Here is a 21494-nt window from a genome sequence, read left to right on the forward strand (position 1 = left end):
TGTAAGCATTCCTCTCCCACACAAATAATACTCTAGCAAGAGCTATGACGGGTGCCACTCACATCTTACAGTCGTAAGCATTCCTCTCCCATATACAAGACCAATGCAAGTCGCAGTCACATCCTACAGTTGTAAGCATTTCCCTCCTACACAAGACCAATGTAAATCCCGCGACATTTTTGTAAGATCTAACCGACCAAACCCTTGGATCAGTGTAACTTCACCAAATAACACAATACAATTTGGGAAAGAAAAATAGGGAAAATCTAAGTAACGACGCCGCACCTCTTCCTTCCCGTGCGGCGGGCGCGCAGCGATCTGAGCGGGCATCGTACGGCCCTGCAGCGCGACGGAGTATTTTATCGTTGAATTTTCAAAAAGTTTTATCTCTTAAACTATAAATCCAATTAACGATCCGTTTTTATCGTTAGCTTTCTTGCAACGAGATCTTCAAAATTAGATCCATGTCGACATGTTTCGACAACTTTTTTTTCATCGATAGTTGTCAGATTACTATTACTTAGTTGTTAGATTATGAGACACTTAGTAGCCATATTTAATTAACCTAATTATCAACTTGGCAATTGTATGTATAGATTTTTGTCAGCTATGCTTGTTTAAATCCGAAGACCGTGTTTAACAAATTATTGTTGTCTTGTAGCAATTTTCATTATACATGATATAAACGCATGCCATAGGTTTAGTTTACCAATTTAAATATGTCAACTTGTCATATTTACATACAACTTTGTCAGAAAAATATTTTATGTGTTTGCTAGTTTAACTATGCCGACTTGTCATATTTACTAACAATTATCAAAAAAAAGATTTTGTCTAGTCGTTGATTCTAAATATACTGAGTTGTTATATTTTTACATGTTATCGTCCTAAAAATGTCGTTTGTGCTTGCTCGTTTGATTATGTCGAGATGTTATATTTATACGCAATTTCTAAAAAATATGACGATTAAGTTAACTTTTATCAAACAAGTATTTACTAATATGACAAGTACGTACAACAAATGTAATAAGTATGAGAAACAAATAAGTTGTCGAAACATATCGACATGGGATAGAGTTTTAAAAATTTCGTCAAAACAAAGTCAATGACGAAAATGAATCATCAGTTGAATTAATGGTTTGAAAGATAAAACTTTTTAAATTTTAATCACTTTAAAAAAATCTGACGACATCATTACATGCATGACAAAGGAAAAGGGTTTGGCGGCAGCATCACATTGCTTTTTTTTAAGTAACATGATTAGTAAAGCATTAAAGCAACGCTATTTTTTATTAGGATGGTGATTAGTTCGGTCGCCGCACCGCAAGACGCAGGTGCGGCGCCGCTGGGTAGCGTTGTCCAAATATGATTTCAAGAACTTGGCACCACATGTCTGCCACCTCCTGAACAAAATTCCAAAACCGAATTACATGAAACACTGAATGAAAGAAAAGCCTAGATATTTACATCAGAAGTGGAAATTCTAGCATCCTACCCGAGGAGTCCCAAGGGGCGATAAAGGAACACAACAGACGCACTAGGCCAAGGAATCAGTGGTTCTCATTCGGGACATAGAAATCGAATGTGACATCAACATTACCAGACGATTCTCCAGTGTCCTTGAAGTCAACACCAACGATTTTTCCTCCGTACTGCTCTTCAGATTCCTGGTACTCGGGCTTCACACGGCGCACTGGAACAGTTACAGAATACACAGTGCCAAGGCCAGCATCGGTCGAGATATCCACTTGTACATTATCACGCGATTCAATCTCGACAAATTCAGATAGCGCCTCAACAACGCTTTCCACTATCTTTTTCTTTGCTTCGTCACTGACCTCGCACCTGTCGGAGAATAGAATCATCTTCAGCCTCTGCTTTGCAATACTTGCATTTGTGTTCTCATGTATGGTTGGTGCTGGGAAGATTATCTCCCAAGCCAATTTCAGACGGTCAAGAAATCCCATATTAACAATACTGTGAAGGAAGCCGTCCATGTCTTGAGTAACAGGAGAGAAGTCCCGCCTTGAAAGAGCAGAGCAGGCACTAGATCGCACTAGACAGCTTTGACGCTCAACCCGTAGTCGTCCCAGTGTAAGCATGAGCCTGCTAGATGTTCCACGAGGAAAAGCACGAAAGCATCCCTGTGGAATTATATAAATAGGTCAGGCTCTACTACTTAAAAGAAAAATAGTGATCCGTTTTCTCCTATGATCCTCCCCTACCTCTCCATTTTTGATTTTTTTTCCCCCTCCTATCTCTGGTCTTTTTCACCGGTTTTCCTTGAAAACCATCTTAACTGCCCCACCATTTATTGACTTACCAAATAAAATTATGTCTTCTTTCGTAAGCTACCAAGTTCTTAACAAACAGGTGATTTTTTATTTAGGTAGGTTAATCACAGACATGATTTTATAAAAATTTCGACAATCACATTAATACGGGCATGTAAATCATGGGCTAACATGCTAGAATATTTATATCATGTTGCAACGCACAGGCAATTATCTAGAGTAGTAAATAAAAAAATGTGAACATAATTTCAAACAAATGTACAAGTTAGGTCATGCATGCAATGCAAGGCAGAAGAAAACATAACTTCACAAAATAATCAATTTAAAAATTCGGTCGGCTGAAAGAACTATGGTAGGAAGAAACACCAAGCATGGGTGAGCAAGACCAAAGACAAACGAGTGTTTCACTAACTGTGCTTTAGTAAGGGTCCTAGTATATTCAGCATCAAGATCCTATGATTGCATCTCTGCAGCACACACATTATGTTATGACCGGTACAACGTACCAATGGACAGGGTTAATTACGGGCTTAGCCCAAGTTATCTTACCTATCTTAGAGTCCAAGTTATATTAGAAGTTAGAGTCCAAGTTATCTAGGGTTTAGTGAAGGCTGTCCTCCTATATAAACACATATACCCCTTCGGTATTAAGCAGACAATAAACAGTATATTCTGTTGTCGTCTCCCTCAGGAGACGAGAGCCCCAAACCCTAGCCGCCTCTCTCTCTCACGCCGCGACGGCGCCCAACCGCCGGCGTCCCCAACCTCGCAGCCCGCACTTCCACCCCTACAACCTACGTCCGAGACCTGGTAGAACCCTAGCCTCTACCAATTTGGTACCAGGTAGCTTGGGTTCGATGAGTTTGTCGGACCTTCCCACCACCACCGCCACCGCCACCACCGCCTTCCCTGCCACCTCGCAGCAACTGCCGCCGCCACACCACTCGCCGCCGCCGGCCACCTCAGGTCCGGCCGCCTCCGGTCCCGCGGCCCTGGCGGCCGAACCCGCCCCCGTCCTCTCCCCGGCGGAGATGTCCTCGGCGATCCGCGACCTCAACCTGGCGGTCTCGAACCTCCGGACTTTCCTCCAGGCTCCGTACGCAACCCCGCCACCACCGCCTCCGCCGGCAGCGCCCTTCGCGCCACCGCCCCCGGCCACTGTCGCGCCCCAGGGCCTGCCGATCACCCAGGTCCGGTGGCCGCCGTCGCCGTCCCCGCTACCGACGTGGATTGACACGCCGACCTACACAACAGCGCCACTACAGCCGACGGTGTTGCAGCCACCCGCCCCCACCTTCGGGGGGTTCGGCGAGTACACTGATCCGTACGCCGGGAGCTCCGTGGTGCCGCATCACTCTCCTTTCGCCGCGCTGGGTCGTCACGAGGGCACCAATGCGGCCTCGCCACACGTGCAGCAGCCACCCCGCTTCACCAAGCTGGAGTTCGCCACCTACGACGGCACCGTCGACCCCCTGAACTGGCTCAATCAGTGCGACCAGTTTTTTAGGGGGCAGCGGACCATGGCGTCCGACCGCACGTGGATCGCCTCCTACCACCTCCGTGGCGCCGCCCAGACTTGGTACTACGCCCTCGAGCAGGACGAGGGCGGGATGCCTCCGTGGGAGCGCTTTCGCGACCTGTGTCTCCTCCGGTTCGGCCCCCCCATACGTGGGAGCCGCTTGGCCGAGCTCGGTCGCCTTCCCTTCACCACCTCGGTGCAGGACTTCGCCGACCGCTTCCAGACGTTGGCCTGCCATGCGCCTGACGTCACGGCTCGCCAACGCGCCGAGCTCTTCGTCGGCGGCCTTCCCGACCACATCCGCATCGACGTCGAGATGCGCGACCCCCAGGACCTGCAGACGGCCATGTATTACGCACGCGCGTACGAGCAGCGCGCCAACGCCCTGCAGCAGGCGTTCCCAGGCCGCGGCACGCGTCCCCCGACCCGCCCCGCCCCGGCGGCCGCCACCCCGACAAGCCCCGCCCTGCCGGCCGCTACTGCGGCTGCCCCCGCGCCGACACGCACCTTCTGGCACTTGACGTCGGCCGAGCAGCTCGAGCGGTGCCGCAAGGGCCTGTGCTTCAACTGCGACGAGCTGTATGCGCCGGGTCATACGTGTGCCCGCCTGTTCTACTTGGAGACCGTCGACAACGCGGAGGAGGAGGCCCTCACCGCGGAGCTCGACGCCACCACACTCTCCGAGGCCGGCGTCACGACCTACGGGCCGGTCGACGCGACCGCCTTCGTCGTATCCCTTCATGCCATGGCTGGCATCAAGACGGCAAAGACGATGCTGCTTCCGGTGACGATTAACGGGGAGCGTCTCACCGCGCTCGTGGACACGGGTTCGACGCACAACTTCCTGTCCGGGGACGCCATGCGCCGCCTCGCACTCCAACCGGCGGGCTCGGAGAAGTTCAGCGTCACCGTCGCCAACGGGGACCGCCTTGCTTGCCAGGGGGTGGCGCGGCAGGTTCCCGTCCTCATCATCGACGAGCCGTTCTCCATCGACTGTGTCGGCATCGACCTGGGCTGCTACGACTTCATCCTCGGCATCGACTTCGTGTCCACTCTCGGCCCCATCCTTTGGGACCTCGATGTGTTGTCCCTCATCTTCTGGCGCGAGGGCGGCCGTCGCGTTCAGTGGACAGGCATCGGCGGCTCCGGCGCCGTGACTCCACAGCTCCAGTTGATGGCGGCCGCACTGGACGAGGCGCATCCCCTCCTGGCCGACCTCCTGCAGCAGCACAGCGACATCTTCGACGAGCCACAGGGCCTCCCTCCCGCGCGGCCCTGTGACCACCGCATCCACCTGCTGCCGGACACGGCACCTGTAGCCGTGCGTCCGTATCGGTACCCTCAGCTGCAGAAAGACGAGCTCGAGCGTCAGGTGGCGGTCATGCTCGCGCAGGGCATCATCCGGATTTCGACATCGCCGTTCTCCGCCCCGGTGCTCCTTGTGCGCAAGCCCGACGGCACATGGCGCTTCTGCATCGACTACCGCGCCCTCCACGCCCTGACGTCCAAGGATAAGTTCCCCATCCCCGTCGTGGATGAGCTCTTGGACGAGCTACACGGAGCGCGCTTCTTCACCAAGCTCGACCTTCGCTCGGGCTACCATCAGGTGCGCATGCACCCTGACGACATCGAGAAGACGGCGTTCCGCACTCACCATGGCCACTTCGAGTTCCTGGTGATGCCGTTCGGCCTCTCCAACGCGCCGGCGACCTTCCAGGCCCTGATGAACGACGTGCTCAGCCCATACTTGCGCCGCTTTGTGCTTGTTTTCTTTGATGACATTCTCATCTACAGTGCATCTTGGGCGGAGCACCTACAACACGTGGCCATCATCTTCAATGAGCTTCGAGCGCATCGTCTTCACCTCAAGCGCTCGAAGTGTTCGTTCGGCACGACCTCCGTCGCGTACCTGGGGCAGTCATCTCGGCGGACGGGGTAGCGATGGACGCGGACAAGGTCGCCGCCGTCGCCGCGTGGCTGATCCCGCGGTCACCGCGGGCGCTCCGCGGCTTCTTGGGCCTCGCCGGCTACTACCGGAAGTACATCCGGGACTTCGGCCTCATCGCCGCGCCACTGACGCGTCTCCTTCGACGCGACGCCTTCTCCTGGGACGAGGAGGCGACTACGGCATTCGAGGCTCTCCAACGGGCGCTCACGACAGGACCCGTCCTCCAGATGCCGGACTTTGATATGCCGTTCATGGTGGACTGCGACGCCTCTGGCATCGGCTTCGGCGCCGTCCTCCACCAGGGCGAGGGACCGCTCGCCTTCTTCAGCCGCCCCTTCGCCGCTCGCCATCATCAGCTCGCGGCCTACGAGCGCGAGCTTATTGGGCTGGTTCAGGCGGTGCGCCACTGGCGGCCTTATCTTTGGGGCCGGTCATTCCGTGTGCGCACGGACCACTACAGCCTCAAGTTCTTGCTGGACCAGCGCCTCTCCACAGTTCCGCAACACCAGTGGATGAGCAAGCTCTTTGGCTTCGACTTCATCGTTGAGTACCGCCCCGGCCGTCTCAACACGGTCGCCGACGCCTTGTCCCGCCGCTACACTGAGGATGTCGCGGACGACGTCGCCATGGCTGGCACTATCATGTTTATTCGCTCCGGGCCATCTTTCGCCTTCATCGACGACATTCGCCGGGCAACTTCGACGGTCGTGGACGCCCAGGGCCTGCGCCAGCGCCTTGACGCCGGCGAGCTGGACGCGCCCTGGTGCTTGGACGAGGGGCTGCTCCTACATGGCCGCCGCATCTTCGTGCCCGACCATGGCGACCTACGCCACCAGGTCCTGACCTTGGCGCACTCTGCAGGGCACGAGGGCGTGCAGAAGACTCTCCATCGTCTCCGTGCTGATTTTTACATCCCCGGTGATGGCGCGATGGTCCGCGACTGGGTGCGGTCGTGCGTGACGTGCCAGCGGAACAAGACGGAGACACTACGACCCGCGGGTCTACTGCAGCCGCTGGACGTACCCTCCCAGGTGTGGGCGGATATTTCCATGGACTTCATCGAGGGCCTTCCCAAGGTGGCCGGCAAGTCCGTCATCCTCACGGTGGTTGACCGCTTCTCCAAGTACGCGCACTTCATCGCCCTGGGTCATCCATATACAGCCGCCTCCGTGGCGCGGGCCTTCTCCGACGGCATCGTCCGCCTCCACGGTTTTCCGTTGTCCATCGTCAGCGATCGTGATCCCGTGTTCACGGGACATGTCTGGCGGGATCTCTTTCGACTGGCGGGCGTGAAGCTCCGCATGAGCACGGCGTTCCACCCTCAAACAGACGGCCAATCCGAGGTGGTCAACAAGGTGATCGCCATGTACCTGCATTGTGTTACTGGTGATCGTCCACGAGCTTGGGTGGACTGGTTGGCGTGGGCGGAGTACTGCTACAACACCTCCTATCACTCCGCCCTGCGCACCACGCCTTTCGAGGTGGTCTACGGGCGCCCACCTCCGGCGATGCTCCCTTACGAGCCTGGGACGGCTCGGTCCGAGACGGCGGGCAACTTACTCCACACCCGCGACGACATTCTGGCTGAGGCACGCCAGCATCTTCTCCAAGCACAGCAGCTGGCTCGGAAGTACTACGATGCTCATCATCACGAGGCGGAGTTCGCGGTGGGCGATTGGGTGTGGCTGCGCCTCCTCCACAGGACCACGCAGTCTCTGGACCCGCGCTCCAAGCGCAAATTGGGACCTCGCTACGCCGGTCCCTTTCGTGTGCTGGAGCGTGTCGGCACACTCGCATACCGCTTGGAGCTGCCAGCTGGTTCTCGCCTCCACGACGTCTTCCATGTCGGCTTACTGAAGGCCTACCGCGGGGACCCTCCTGCAGCGACGCCGGCCCTTCCTCCTACTTCGGATGGCCGCCTCCTTCCAGCTTCCGCACAGGTGGCGAAGGTGTTGCAGTCGCAGCAGCGTCGCGGCGTCTGGCATGTCTTGGTACAGTGGACCGGCCTGCCAGAGGAGGAAGCGACTTGGGAGAAGCTCGACGATTTCCGCCAGCAGTTTCCAGATGTTCAGCTCGAGGACGAGCTGTTTGAGAAGGCGGGGAGAGATGTTATGACCGGTACAACGTATCAACGGAGGAGGCCCAATGGGCAGGGTTAATTACGGGCTTAGCCCAAGTTATCTTACCTATCTTAGAGTCCAAGTTAGAGTCCAAGTTATCTAGGGTTTAGTGGAGGCTGTCCTCCTATATAAACACATGTACCCCTTCGATATTAAGCAGACAATAAACAGTATATTCTGTTGTCGTCTCCCTCAGGAGACGAGAGCCCCAAACCCTAGCCGCCTCTCTCTCTCTCACGCCGCGACGGCGCCCAACCGCCGGCGCCGGCGTCCCCAACCTCGCAGCCCGCACTTCCACCCCTACAACCTACGTCCGAGACCTGGTAGAACCCTAGCCTCTACCACATTATGACCCCAAAAATGCTAGACATACAAAGAGTTACATAAGGTTACACGCTGACTAGGATTCTTTATTTCTAACTAACCACTCCCCCCTGATTTTTAAGGAGGATGGGACCCTCATTCCCCTTAATCTCCAATCAAAATCCATCTGTTTGTAAAACCCATGTAAACTTATGTATGTGTAGCATTGCTATTATGACCCCTAGTAGAATCCACGGCCAATACCTGATGTCATACTATTTTTTATCAATTATGCAACAACAGGATTATCAGGGTCTACATGATACCTGCACAACATGGCCAATACCTGTAAAACAGGTATACGGCAGCAAGCACGTAAACACACTGGAAGAATCTAGTACTGACCTAGCCTTAATTACTGAAAAGTAGATAAAAGTAAACGACCATACTCTTCTCCGCTTTACTGAGAAGGGGCTATAATAGACGAGACTTGACCAACAAGCCGGTAAATCTATTCAAACTCTAATACAATCTCTAACCTGAGTACCTGTGTCATGTGGGGCCAATCCTATAGGCGCAAGGGCCCTGCACCTGCCTAGTTATGTCCTAGTTTAATTAATAGAGTCCTTTTAGATTTGAGAGTCTGGGTATTAAGTTGGAAAGGTTTAGTCCCGAAGAAGGTTACCCTGCCAACACCCAATTAGAGTTGGAGTCTACAATCCAGGTCTTGTAATCAGGCTACTTATAGCCACCCCTTGGGGATCAATGAAGGCAAGCAGAATATAACCTAACCTCTCTCCCCTCGTGCATCTACGCCTCGGCGCCCCTCCTCACCTCCTTCCCTGACAATAGGTCGACGAGGGGTTCGCCCTCGTCCTCCAATCTCTCACGAATACAACCTCCACTCCAACCAGGGCCCAACCCATGACAACTTGGTATCAGCTTCCTCGTCGATCCCGGCAGCCATGTCCCCGCCGCCGCCCCTTCCGCAAACCCTAGAAGAACTCGCCGCCAAACAGCAGGAGGACCATGACGCCGTGATCGCTACTCTCAACAGCCTCTCCGAGGAAAACCACACCGCCAGGACGGAACGCATCAAGGGCCCTGCCACCCTCAAATCCATCGCCGAGACGCTGAAGTCACTCCAAGGCCAGCTCGCTGATGCGTCGCAACAACAGGGCGCGCAGAATCTGGCCCTCCTCCGGCTTGAAGGCAAGGACACGCCTCAACTTGGTGGCCTCGGGCTCAAGCGGCCTCCAGAGGCGACGTCCCACACCGGGGCCACGACCAACTCTGCTGTCGTGTCCGATCAGTCCGATCGGCCTATGCGCCTCTACAAGATCGACTTCCCCCTCTTTGACGAGGCCAGCGATCCATGGCCGTGGTTGCCGCGCTGCAACCTTTTCTTCCTCGGTCAGCGGACGCCTGATTCAGACAAGACGTGGCTCACTTCCTACCACCTCACCGACGTCGCCGCCTTATGGTATGGCCATCTTGAGGCAAAGTTGGGCCAGCGGCAGTCTTGGAACGAGTTCAAAAAACTCACCGCTAACCACTTTGGACCACCGACTCGCGCCAACCCCTTTGGCGAACTGATCTCCACTCGCCGCTCCGGCACCATGGCGAAGTACTCCAAGCGCTTCCTCGAGAATCTCTCTCATGTGCGCCCATTGCCGATGACGACGAGCATGATATCTTCAACAACAATTTGGGCGAGCCCATGAAAACTCGGGTCGAGATGCTTAAACCTGAGACCCTGGACGCCACTATGGATTTGGCAATCTCGTTCGAGCACCTCAATACCGTCACCCGAGCCATGGCCGCCATTGCACACCCAGTCGTCCACTCCGCCCCATGGCCACCCCCAGTTCGGCCTTACCGGACTCCTCCAGCTCCATGCCAGTGCTCGTCTTCAAAAAGCTCACTCAGACCGAGATGGATGAACGGCACGCTAAAGGCCTTTGCTTCAACTGTGACGAGAAGTTTGCTCGGGGCCATCGCTGCAAGCGCCTTTTCTACATTCAGTCAGCCGACGACGACGAAGAGCAGTTCGAGGATTTCCAGGACGCCAAAATCTCGCTTCTGGCTGTCATCGGGATTCCCACCAGCGACACCATGCAGGTCACTCTTCGCATCGGGGATCGTGACCTGGTCGCCTTGCTTGATTCCGGTAGCACTCATAACTTCATCCACGAAGAACTGGCCGCTGTCGTGGGACTGCCTTTTTCCTCCGACCGCCGCCTCGGAGTCACGGTCGCTAATGGTGACAAGGTGACCTGCCGCGGACTCCTTCAGCAGGCTGCTCTCACGATTGAAAAAAAGCGTTTCATTGTCGACCTGCACACCATACCATTGGGTGGATTCGACATCGTCCTTGGCACGTGTTTTCTCAAAACTCTCGGGCCAATTCTTGTGGGATTTTAATACCCAGTGGATGTCGTTTTGGCACTCGGATCATCGCGTGGAGTGGTCAAGACTGGGCTCACCCGGACGGCCTGCCCATTTACATGTGTGTGACGGCAAGGACCTCCTTGACAACCTCCTAACCACATTCCCCGACGTTTTCACCGACCCCCAGGACCTGCCACCACTGCGCGCCCATGACCATCATATTCACCTTATTCCCGGGACTCAGCCCGTTGCTATACGACCCTACCGCTAACCGACTATTCAAAAGGATGAACTAGAGAGACAATGTGCTGAGATGCTGGCCCATGGTCTTATACGTCATAGTTCCTCGGCGTTTTCGTCACCCGTTCTCCTTGTCAAAAAGCATGATGGTACTTGGCGTTTCTGCATCGACTATTGGGGACTCAACCTTGTCACCATCAAGGACAAGTTTCCTATTCCAGTTGTCGATGAACTGCTGGATGAGCTTAAAGCCGCCCGATTTTTCACCAAGCTGGATCTTCGGTCCGGTTACCACCAAGTTCGGATGGCCCCTGAAGATATCCACAAGACGGTGTTCCACACCCATGAGGGCCTCTTTGAGTTTGTGGTGAAGGCTTTTGGTCTGACCAACGCTCCCGCGACGTTCCAAGCACTCATGAACGAAGTACTCCGCCCCTTCCTTCGTTGGTGTATGCTTGTTTTCTTTGACAACATTTTGATATACAGCTCTTCCTGGTCGGATCACCTTCATCATGTCAAGCTCGTCTTGGAGGCTATGCATACACATCAACTTTTTCTCAAGCGCTCCAAGTGCTCATTTGGGGAGGAAACCATGGCTTACCTTGGTCACGTCATCTCTGCAGCAGGAGTTGCCGTGGACAGCGATAAGGTTCTCGCCGTGGTGGACTAGCCAGTTTCGCGCACTGTCCGAGCTGTGCGTGGTTTCTTGGGTCTTGCCGGCTACTACCAAAAGTTCATCCGGGATTTCGGCACCATTGCAGCACCCCTCACAGCGCTACTCAAGAAAGATGGGTTTCTCTAGACATCTGAGGCGACCACCGCGTTTGAGACTCTCAAGACTGCTCTTACCACAGCCCAAGTGCTTCACTTACCGGATTTTGCCGTTTCGTTTGCTGTGGAATGTGATGCATCCGGGTCCGGTTACGGTGCAGTTTTGCATCAGGGCGGCGGGCCGATTGCCTATTTCAGCAAGACCATCCCTCTGCGCCATGCCTCTCTCGTCGCTTACGAGCGGGAGCTCATTGGTCTGGTGCACGCCGTGCGGCACTGGCGGCCCTACCTTTGAGGGCGTGCTTTCGTCGTCAAAACCGACCACTACAGCCTCAAGTTTCTGTTGGACCAACGTCGGGCTACCATCCCCTAGCATCATTGGGTGGGTAAGCTATTGGGATTCGACTTCATTGTGGAATACAAACCAGGTCGCAAAAACATCGTCGCCGACGCTCTTTCTCGCCGTGATGCTCCTTCAGGCCATGCACTCGCCATCGCCGGGCCTTTCTTCGATCTATTTGAAGCTCTCCGTCAGGCCGCTCACACTGACCAGACGCTCGTCACATTCAGGGAACAGCTAGAGTCTAGCGAGTTGGGACAGCCTTTGGCTCTCGTCGATGGCATTGTTACCTTTCAACACAAGGCTTATGTGCCACCCGCGTCACAGATGGTCGGGAGGTCCTGGTTGTAGCCCACGAGCAGGCCATGAAGGCATACAAAAGCCGTTACATCGTCTCCGCAAGGATTTCCATCTACCTCAAGCAAGGGCAGCACTTCAACAGTATATTTGTGCTTGTCCGGTTTGTCAACGTAACAAGACGGAGCAGCTTCATCCGGCTGGCCTGTTACAGCCTTTGACAGTTCCATCTCGTGTCTGGGAAGACATCTCCATGGATTTCATTAAGGCACTACCAAAGGTGGGCGGTAAAAGTGTTATCCTTATTGTCGGTCAAAAAAAAAGTGTTATCCTTACCATAGTGGACCGTTTCTCCAAGTATGCACATTTTATTCCTTTGGCGCATCCGTACATTGTCGAGTCTGTTGCTAAGGCCTTCTTCTCCAACATTGTCCGCCTTCATGGATTTCCAACATCCACCGTTTCAGACAGAGATGTGGTGTTCACTTCGGGATTTTGGAAGCTTTGTTTGCAGCCGCAGGAACACGCTTGCACATGAGTTCAGCCTTCCACCTGCAGTCCGATGGGCAATCAGAGGCAGTGAATCGCGTCATCACGATGTACCTTTGTTGCATCACTGGGGTCGCCCAGGCCACTGGCTCCAATGGTTGTCATGGGAGAATACTGCTACAACACTTCATATCATTCAGCGTTGAAGGACACTCCTTCAAGATGGTTTATGGACAGGATCCCCCGTCTCTGCGGGACTATACGTCGGGCGAGATTCGCAATCAGGCGGTAGAGCGGCAGATCGTCGACCGCGACCAGTTCTTACTCGACATCCGCGAGCGTCTCCTTCAGGCAGCACAGCAGTACAAGCATTACTACGATGACAAGCATCGGGCCCTTTCCTTTGATGTTGGGGAGTCGGCTTGGCTCCGTCTGCAGCACCGGTCGGCGACATTCCTCGGAGCAGGCGCAAAAGGGAAATTGGCTCCCAAATACTATGGGCCTTTCAAGGTCCTCGCTAAAATAGATATGATCGCTTACCGTCTGGAGCTACCCCCACGCGCCCGCATTCACAATGTCTTCCATGTCGGGGTACTGAAGAAATACCATGGTCCTCCACCAAAAGGTCAGTCGATGCTTCCCCCACTGTTTCAGGGTCGAGTACATCCAACTCCCGTCCAGGCATTCGTGCTCATATTGCTCGCGGTGTATAGCAGGTGCTCATTCAACGGGAGGGACAGCCTGCGTCTGATGCCTCGTGGGAAGATGTCATAGCCTTCCGCGACCGTTATCCAAGTTTCCAGCTTGAGGACAAGTTGTTTCAGAATGGAAGGGGATATGTCATGTGGGGCCAATCCTATAGGCACAAGGGCCCTGCACCTGCCTAGTTATGTCCTAGTTTAATTAATAGAGTCCTTTTAGATTTAGGAGTCTGGGCATTAAGTTGGAAAGGTTTAGTCCCAAAGAAGGTTACCCTGTGTCGGTGCACTAAAGACTGGGGTCTCCAGTGCCCCGGACTAGTGCGCGGACACCGGCAACCCCTCCACAGCGGCAAGGCACGTCGCTGGAGCTTAGGGCGGAAGCAAGACTCAAAAGCCACCAAGTACAGATTGCAAGCCCCCGGCAAGCACTCGCTTGCTGGGAGAGAAGAAGAGACCCCGGCAGGAGCTCCTTGTCGGGGAGATAGACAATGCCACGGCAAGACCCTCCCGCCGAGGAAGAAGGACTGAGCCCCGGCAAGCCATCCTTGCCAGGAAGATTGGCAAGGCCTCGGTAGGCCATCGCCTCCCTGCCGAGAGGAACAAGAGCCCCGGCAAGGTAACCCTGCCGGGAAGGAAGAGAAGGCCCGAGGAGAGGCGCCAGCCCAGGGCGCCCTCGCGACCTGTGAACGCCTCCACCGACGGTCTTGAGGAAGGCGACCTTGTACTTCGGCACGTTCAGTCGGCCAAGAACTCAAACAAGTTGACGCCGAAGTGGGAAGGCCCATATCAGGTGGTGCGAGTCACCAGGCCTGGCGCAGTCCGGCTGGAGACAGAGGATGGAATTCCGGTGAGCAACTCCAGGAACATCGAACATCTTCGCAAGTTCTACCCGTAGGGAGAGGCCGCCGGGTATTACCGGCGACCACCTTTTGTACAAGTCTTGCCGATGTTGCATGTAATCCTCTGTACAAAGCCAGGCAAAGACCCTGAGCGCAGTCAAATGAAGTTTAGCGTCATGCATCATCTAGATTTCTCATGATTAAAATCATGCATGCATATAATCTAGAGTTTGGTGTAGCACATAAACTGACAAGCACCGAGATATCTATGTCTATTTTCTCTTCTTTCTTACCACAAAGTACAGGTCTTCCTCCGCGCACAAGTTTGCCGGGGGGAAAGGGGAAGAAAGGAGACATACAGCATACAGAACAGGAACGTGCCCGGAGTCAAAAGGAGAGTCGCGGTCCAAGTGATAAGTGACAGAAACTCCGAACAAACTCCTGGCTCAAGGTATAGCTCCTTACCAGCGCCTTCAAAACTCTTATATGGAAAACTTGTGCGCCGAAGAGCCTAGCCACGAATGCCCTGAATACTATCTGGAAGCACGCCTGTCAACTAGCGGCCTCTGATGGCCGCCTCGTTGAAAAGAGGCGTGCTCGATAGTGCGAAGGCAAAACACAGAGGCGGCAAGGCACCTCGTCGGTGGTGACGACCCCGGCAAGGAAGCCAAAGCCTATCTCCCGTGGCATCCCCGGCAAGACATGCCGGCGGAAACACAAGGATAAACCATACAAAGAAAGGGCGGCTGAAAGGAGATCACACCCAGTCGAGAAAAATAATGAGTATATGACAAACGTTGATAAGCGCATTTTGAGCTTAAAAATGTCCATGAGTTTAAGATCGCAGGGACAGGGGTACGCGAAGCCGTTAATCCCGTCGAGAGCCTTGCACCCTCTTGACTCGGTCCACCTTGTTGACGATGGGCATGACGAGCCCTTCGAGCGCCTTGAGGTCCACGCCCTCCGGTATGCGCCCAAGGGTGAAACTCATGTCGGGGTTTCGGTACGCCAGTTTGGTGAGCACCTTCAAGAGAACGCCTCAGCAAAGCTCGCGGGACTCGTCAGCAAGGCGCTGCTTCAAAGCGTCCTCCACGCCTTCGAAGAACAAGGTCAGTCGGGCGCTATGGGACACCGCCGGGTCCAAAGGGTAGCCGAAGCCCTGGATGCCCATGGCGGACATCTGCGCGTCAACCCTTCCGGACACGTCGACAAGACGCTCAGTCCACAGCTCGACGTCGCGCGCATAAGCTGCACGGGCCGCGAAAACGGACTTGAGCTCGTCAGCCTCGCCCTGGAGCTTCACGGCCAAGGCCTCCTCGCGAGCTCGACTGTCTTGGAGAGCTTGCTCCGAAGAGGCCAGTTCCCCTTGCAGCGCGGCAACGGCGTTGTTGGTGGAGAGGAGCTTGGCGGAAGCGTCGGAGGCGGCAGCTTGAGCCTCCGTCAAGCTAGTGAGGGTCTTTTCCCTCTCGGTCCTGAGCTCCGAGGCCTCCTTACCTCGCCCGTGCGGCAAGCTCCTCCTTGGCCCCTTCGGCGACAACGGCCCTGTCCGCCATCTTCTTCAACTCCGCGACGAAGTCGGAGGCCTGGGCGGCAAGGGCATTTTTGTGCTGCTCCGCCAACTCTTGGGTACGCTGCACCACGAGACGCTCGACCTCCTCGTCTTTTGCACGAAGGCGGCCGTTGAGCGCCCTCTCGCGGCCAGCGATGTCCTCCTCGGCTGCGTCAAGGCTGATACGGAGGGAGTTGTAGCGCGGTCGTTGAGCGCCCTCTCGCGGCCAGCGATGTCCTCCTCCGCTGCGTCAAGGCTGATACGGAGGGAGTTGAAGCGGACCTCTTCGGCGGCGTGGCGACTTTTCGCCTCCTCCTTCTGAATGTCGTAAGACTTCAGGAGGAGCTCCTCCCTTTTGGTCTTCGACCGGGCGCGCTCCTCCTGCAGCTCCCGGAAGGCTTTAGTGAGTTGTTCTTGCGCCTGATCAAAGCACCGCTAGAACGCCTCCTCCCTCGCCTCCGCAATTGCCGCCCGGGAGTCCAATTTTTCCTTCCGGGCACGATAAAGGGTCTGGAGCTGGCTCAAGTTGTCCTCCATGGACAGGAAGAGCTGCTCCTCGCCAAGCTTGCTGCCGCCGGCCTCCAGCCCGGTACCGACTTCGAGCCCGTCGGCGGTAGAGACCTCTCCATCAAGGGTCACTCCCGCCACGATCTCGCTGACGCGAGTCATCCCCGGCGGGCTAATGAATTGCCCCTTGCCTGCATGGATGTACTCGCCGGAAGGAGGGACCGCTGAGGAGGAAGGATGGTCTCCCCCGGCTCCCTCGTCGACGAGCGGGGAGGCCGCGTCCGACGCAGCCTCCTCCATGGCGGCAGCAGAGAAACCGCCAGCATGCCCTTCAGGCACTTTGGCACTCTCCTCCATCAAGTCCTGGGCGATCTGGTCCCGCGCCTCCGCCGCGGTCTCCCCGGCAGCAACCTTGTCGGCCGCGGCCGCAGCGTCCAGTGTTATCTCCTCAATGACGAGGTCAACATCTGCCTCGCCCAAGCAAAGAGAGGAGGAAAGAGCCTGAGGTCCGGGAAGAAGAAAAAGAAAAGAAAGGGAAGGGAAGCGCAAGTGTCCCCAGATGGGATACTCACCTTCGTCCAGCAGAGGCGGGGTGGCTGTCCTCTCCCCGCAACGTCGGCGACCGACGCGGGGTCCTCAGTCTCCAATCCTACAGGGTCCTCCTTGGCGGGGATTGGCCCCGGCAGGGGGGTCACCCCCGTCTGGCGAGGCCGCTGGTGATTCCGCCTGCTGCCGGACCTTCCCTGCACGATGAGTGATGTCAGCGGAGAAGACCACGTTCCCGGTGCTCGGCAAGGGGAAACAGTCGATGGACCCACGCTGGGGGACTCTGCTGAGGGCTGACTGAAGTCGACTCCAGCGCCCGGGAGGTGCTGGCCGAGGGTCTGTCGCTCGCCGACACCTTTGCCCTCTTGGCCATCCTCTGTGCCAGCGTCTCCATTTCCCTGCAGGGGCCAAGGTCAAGACGCGTCTCATGAGAAATAACAAGAATGGAAGAATGAGGGCACGGGTGTGTACTCTTCTTCCTCCTCCGAGCTGAAGGTCGAGAAGTCGAAGTTCAGATCCTCCTCGCCGCCAGCAGGAGGCGATGCGCCTCTTGAGCGCTTGGCGGGGACGGAGACTGGAGTTTGCTGCACTGGGAGCCCAGTGTCGGCGCGTCGAAGGACCCGTTTGGGCCTTCGGTGGACCAGAGGCTCCTCATCCTCTTCCTCCTCTGCCTCTTCAGGCACATGGACAACGGAGGGGCCCTGGGCAAAGGAGCTGCCGGCTTCCCCGGCAAGCGCATCCGCTGCCGCCGTCAACTCCATGTCGTACTCTTCTTCGTCACAGGACCCGACCTCCCCGCCGCCTCGGCGAGGGCACTCTCCTGGAGACAGCTGGCTATGAATGCCACCTCCTCTTCGGTGGTGGGACGGATGAGCACAACCTCCTCCACCCTGGCAACCTTCTCCGACAAGCGGTCGAAAAAGGACAAGATGTCCTCGTCCGACGGCTGAGCCCGGGTCGGAAGGACGCCATGGGCGTTGCACTCCGGCATCATTGCCGTGAGCGTGCTCAGGGCCGAGCTGATGAACAGAGGAATAACGCCCGTCGGAAGCTCTGCTCCCCTTCGGCGGCATGTCAACGGCGGGTGGGGCGGCTACTGGGGGAAGCGGTTTCGGGAAGGAGAAGGGGGGGCAGAGGCTCGGTCTCAAGGAAGATGACAGCGGCGGTGAGATTGGAGGAACAGGAAAGTAAAGAAGCAACCGCGCCCCTCGTTATTTTCCTTTATGAGGAACGCAGGTCGGCCTTTGGTTGCGCAACTAACGGCTCCACGCGCACACGGCTGCCTCGGCCACTGCGCGCACGCCGCACACCCTCCCACTTCACGCGTTCAATGCGCGGCGTGGGGAAAAAGCCTGTAACGGCTCGATTCCGATAACCCCGACGCCTGCGAGTCCGCGCACCACTTTGGGCCTAGCCCAACAACGCCTCGCATGCGTGTGTGGCCCAGGCCCGGGGGCTCCTGTCAGTGCACTAAAGACTGGGGTCTCCAGTGCCCCGGACTAGTGTGCGGACACCGGCAGCCCCTCCGCAGCGGCAAGGCGCGTCGCTAGAGCTTAGGGCAGAAGCTAGAATCTGTAGTAAGCAACCGAGGAAGTGAACGGCAGACATGCCAACTCGCCCAAAGGATTGGCGTGGAGTGACGGCCCAAACTGAACATGGCAAGCTTCCTTGAATTGCTCCCATGTAGGCATGTTGTTTGCGCTCGAGCTGTAAGTACCAGAACTTAGCGTCACCGGTGAGGTGGTAGGCTGCAGCGCAAACCTTGTCAGCCTCGGTTGTGCGTTGTCCACGGAAAAACTGCTTGCACCTATGAAGCCAACCAAGAGGATCGACCGAACTATAATACGTCGGGAAGTCAAGTTTGTGGAAGCGAGGCATGCCTGAACCGGAACCTGAGCCAATGTGATTGTTGGGTAGGGGGCGAAGGGAGGTGATGGGTGAGGCGGATCCACAAATGGGTTGCGCGGCCATAGCGACGAATGAAATTGGTTGGCGGGTGGAGATGTGAAGGTGGTAGAGGCGGCGGCGAAAATCTACTGTTGCTGCTGTAGGTGGGATTTGGGTGGTAAGGCTGTAGGTGGGTGACAAAATTGGGGTGGGATTTGGGTTGTAGGGTACCAAGTGGCCCAGATTATTGGGGGTGGCTTGGTGAATAAGGAGATGGCTAGAGGTGGTAAAAGGGTGTTAGCGGCTGATGGTGGTTGGCAGCAAAAGTGAGGGGATGGTGGGGGTGGGCAATCTGCCGAGCGGGTGAGGTCCGCCGCCGCCAGCGATACCTCCGTTGGAAAAGGGGACACTAGAGGTGGTGTTGGCGAGGAGAACCACCAGGGGCGAATCGTCGCTGGGGAGGAGGAGGGCCTAGGTCGCAAAGGTGGCGTCATGGGCGGCTGCTGCAGCTGTGGAATTTGAAGGTGGGGGCAGGGCCGGCAGCCACTGCTCGAGCGCCAGCAAGCACTGCACCAGCCCGGCGAGGAGCACCTGGCCCTCCGTTCGCTGGCGTGCGAAGGCCTCCAATTGCTTCATGACGATCTTCATCTGCTCCACAACCTCGATCCGCCATCATAGATGGCTCAGGTACCAAACTGGAAGAATCTACTACTGACCTAACCCTAATCACTGAAAAGTAGAACGACAATATTCTTCTCAGCTTTACTGAGAGGAGTCAGCCCCTTTATACAATAGACAAAACTTGACCAACAAGCCGGTAAATCTAAAACTCTAATACAATCTCTAAACTGATTGGACTCTTTCCTAACAAAGATGCTTAATCAACTAGGACTAATTAAGGGATAAGACTCCACGTTTGATGGGCTGGTCCACATAACACACACATTTGTATTTCTGCAACAAGGAAAAATGACGGATGTGCATCTCTAAAAGGAAAAGGCCTAACTAAGCAAATTAATGGACATAATGGTACAGAGAGATTCATAACTGAGTTGTCTACCAAGTACCGACTCCTTTGGAAATGTAGTACATTATTTAACAGTCCAACTATTTTGGAAATTGTAGGGCCTAATTTGACTGTCCAAGTTCAAGGTTTGACAAATAATCAATCCAATAAATGTGGGTGATGTTATACACAATTGATATTGTTGACTTTCTTATGATTATAATTTTTTAAGCGTTAACAAAACATTGTTCCCGAAATTTATAGTGAAAGCTCACACTTGGGCAGTCAAACTAGTCCCTACATTTCCAACCGGAGAGAGTAGATCTGAACATATTTCAGTATACTACATGTGATGACCAGGAGGCAGTTCTACTAGTGCTTATACAAGATGAAATAAGCACCACACTACAGACAAGAAATACAAAGTTGAAAAAGGGCGAGAAATGCAAATCAGACAAGAGATGGAAATAGGGCCAGCACGAAATTTTGGATGACCAGATTTTGCAACCATGGTTGACGCTCCTAGCACTGGTAACATGCCCAGCAGCTTACTTGCATCACCAATCGAATCGACACAACAATGCAGATTTCAAGCCCACTAGGTTTCGGGGCCGCGCCTACAGCTGATCTTCCATGGAGCCGGTCACAAATTCAAACGGACTCCCAAGGGCAATGAAAGCAATCGATGCGAAACCAGAGAGAAGCGCTTAGCTCTGATTTTGTGGTGTGTGGCAATCGACAAGCACTTAGCATAGAGATTAGGGTCTTGAGGGAAATGGGGATGGAGAGGATGACCTTGGAGTTGGCGGCGCGTCGGAGCGGCGCGGGGAGGGATGAAGCGGAAGGAGCGAGGATTGCGCTGGCCTCGCCGGATACGCGGCAGGAGATCGCCGTCGCTGTCGCCATCACCAGAGGTGCCCGAAGAGCTAGGGTTTTGCTTTTCGGTCCTTTGTTTCTTCTTTATTTATTATTGCCCTTCTCGTTTTGTTCTTCTCTTTGCTGTCTAGACGTCCGGTCGGCAGGACGGGTAAAATGGTCAAAACTAATTATCGTCAAAAAAGAATGATAAAACTAAGGGGAACGCACGTCCGCCGGATGATTTTTAAAATTATCCGTCACCTAGCTAGCCATCGGATGCCGATTTAACGCCCCGCATCCACGTCGCATAGTCAGTAGTTATTTCCTGAAACGACGTTCGAGTTGCGGAAACTTTCGCTTTGTTGAAAGAAATAAACTTTGGATCCGTTAATTTTCTGAAACAACGGTCGAGTTTCAGAAACAATTTGCTTGTTGCAGAAGAAAAAAAATCTTTGTCTTTCTGTAATATAGGTATTTTTACGGAAGAAATTTTTGCAACAACGATCGAGTTTCAGGAATTTTTGCAACGAAAGTCACGTTGCAACCGGGATCCATGCTCAACGGAGAGTCGGGCGCGCGAGCACGGACGCATCTCGAACGAGGCAGAGAAGCTCCCCGACGGCGGGAGCTCGCCGGCGTCCGCGCCGCACACCTCCTCGTTCGCCGTGCGAGGTGGGGATCCGGCGATCCGGCGAGGTGGGGATCCGGCGAGGTGGGGATCCAGCGAGCTGGCGAGGACCGACAGCGGCGGTTCACCGGACTCCGGCAGGCTCGTCCCCGGTAGCAGAGGAGCCACGACGAGGAACCTGGAGTGCACCAGCTTCGGCCTCCGTTTCTGAAACAATGCTCCAGTTTCTGAAACAACGAGTCAGTTTCAGGAAATAGTTCG

General features: G+C 55.1%; 1 protein-coding gene across 1 annotated transcript; it reads right to left on the reverse strand.

Annotated features, from left to right (window-relative positions):
- Positions 1–1271: 1271 nt before the first annotated feature.
- Positions 1272–20719, reverse strand: LOC123395792 (cell division topological specificity factor homolog, chloroplastic). Its single transcript, XM_045090825.1, has 2 exons — positions 20543–20719; positions 1272–2144 (listed from the first exon to the last, which is right to left on the reverse strand). Exons 1-2 carry the CDS (start codon positions 20651–20653, stop codon positions 1551–1553), a joined length of 705 nt encoding a protein of 234 aa, XP_044946760.1. The 5' UTR covers positions 20654–20719; the 3' UTR covers positions 1272–1550.
- Between the last annotated feature and the right edge of the window lie 775 nt (positions 20720–21494).

This window comes from Hordeum vulgare, chromosome 5H, assembly GCF_904849725.1.
Source record: "Hordeum vulgare subsp. vulgare chromosome 5H, MorexV3_pseudomolecules_assembly, whole genome shotgun sequence".
In the NCBI taxonomy this organism is placed as follows: Eukaryota; Viridiplantae; Streptophyta; class Magnoliopsida; order Poales; family Poaceae; genus Hordeum; species Hordeum vulgare.

What these genes read in the sequence shown, in the direction of transcription:
- LOC123395792 (XM_045090825.1), bottom strand. Translation starts at nt 20,653, where the DNA reads ATGGCGACAGCGACGGCGATCTCCTGCCGCGTATCCGGCGAGGCCAGC. An exon ending in GACGCGCCGCCAACTCCAAG is followed by an intron (nt 2,145 to 20,542) that starts GTCATCCTCTCC and finishes ATAATTCCACAG; the next exon opens with GGATGCTTTCGTGCTTTTCC.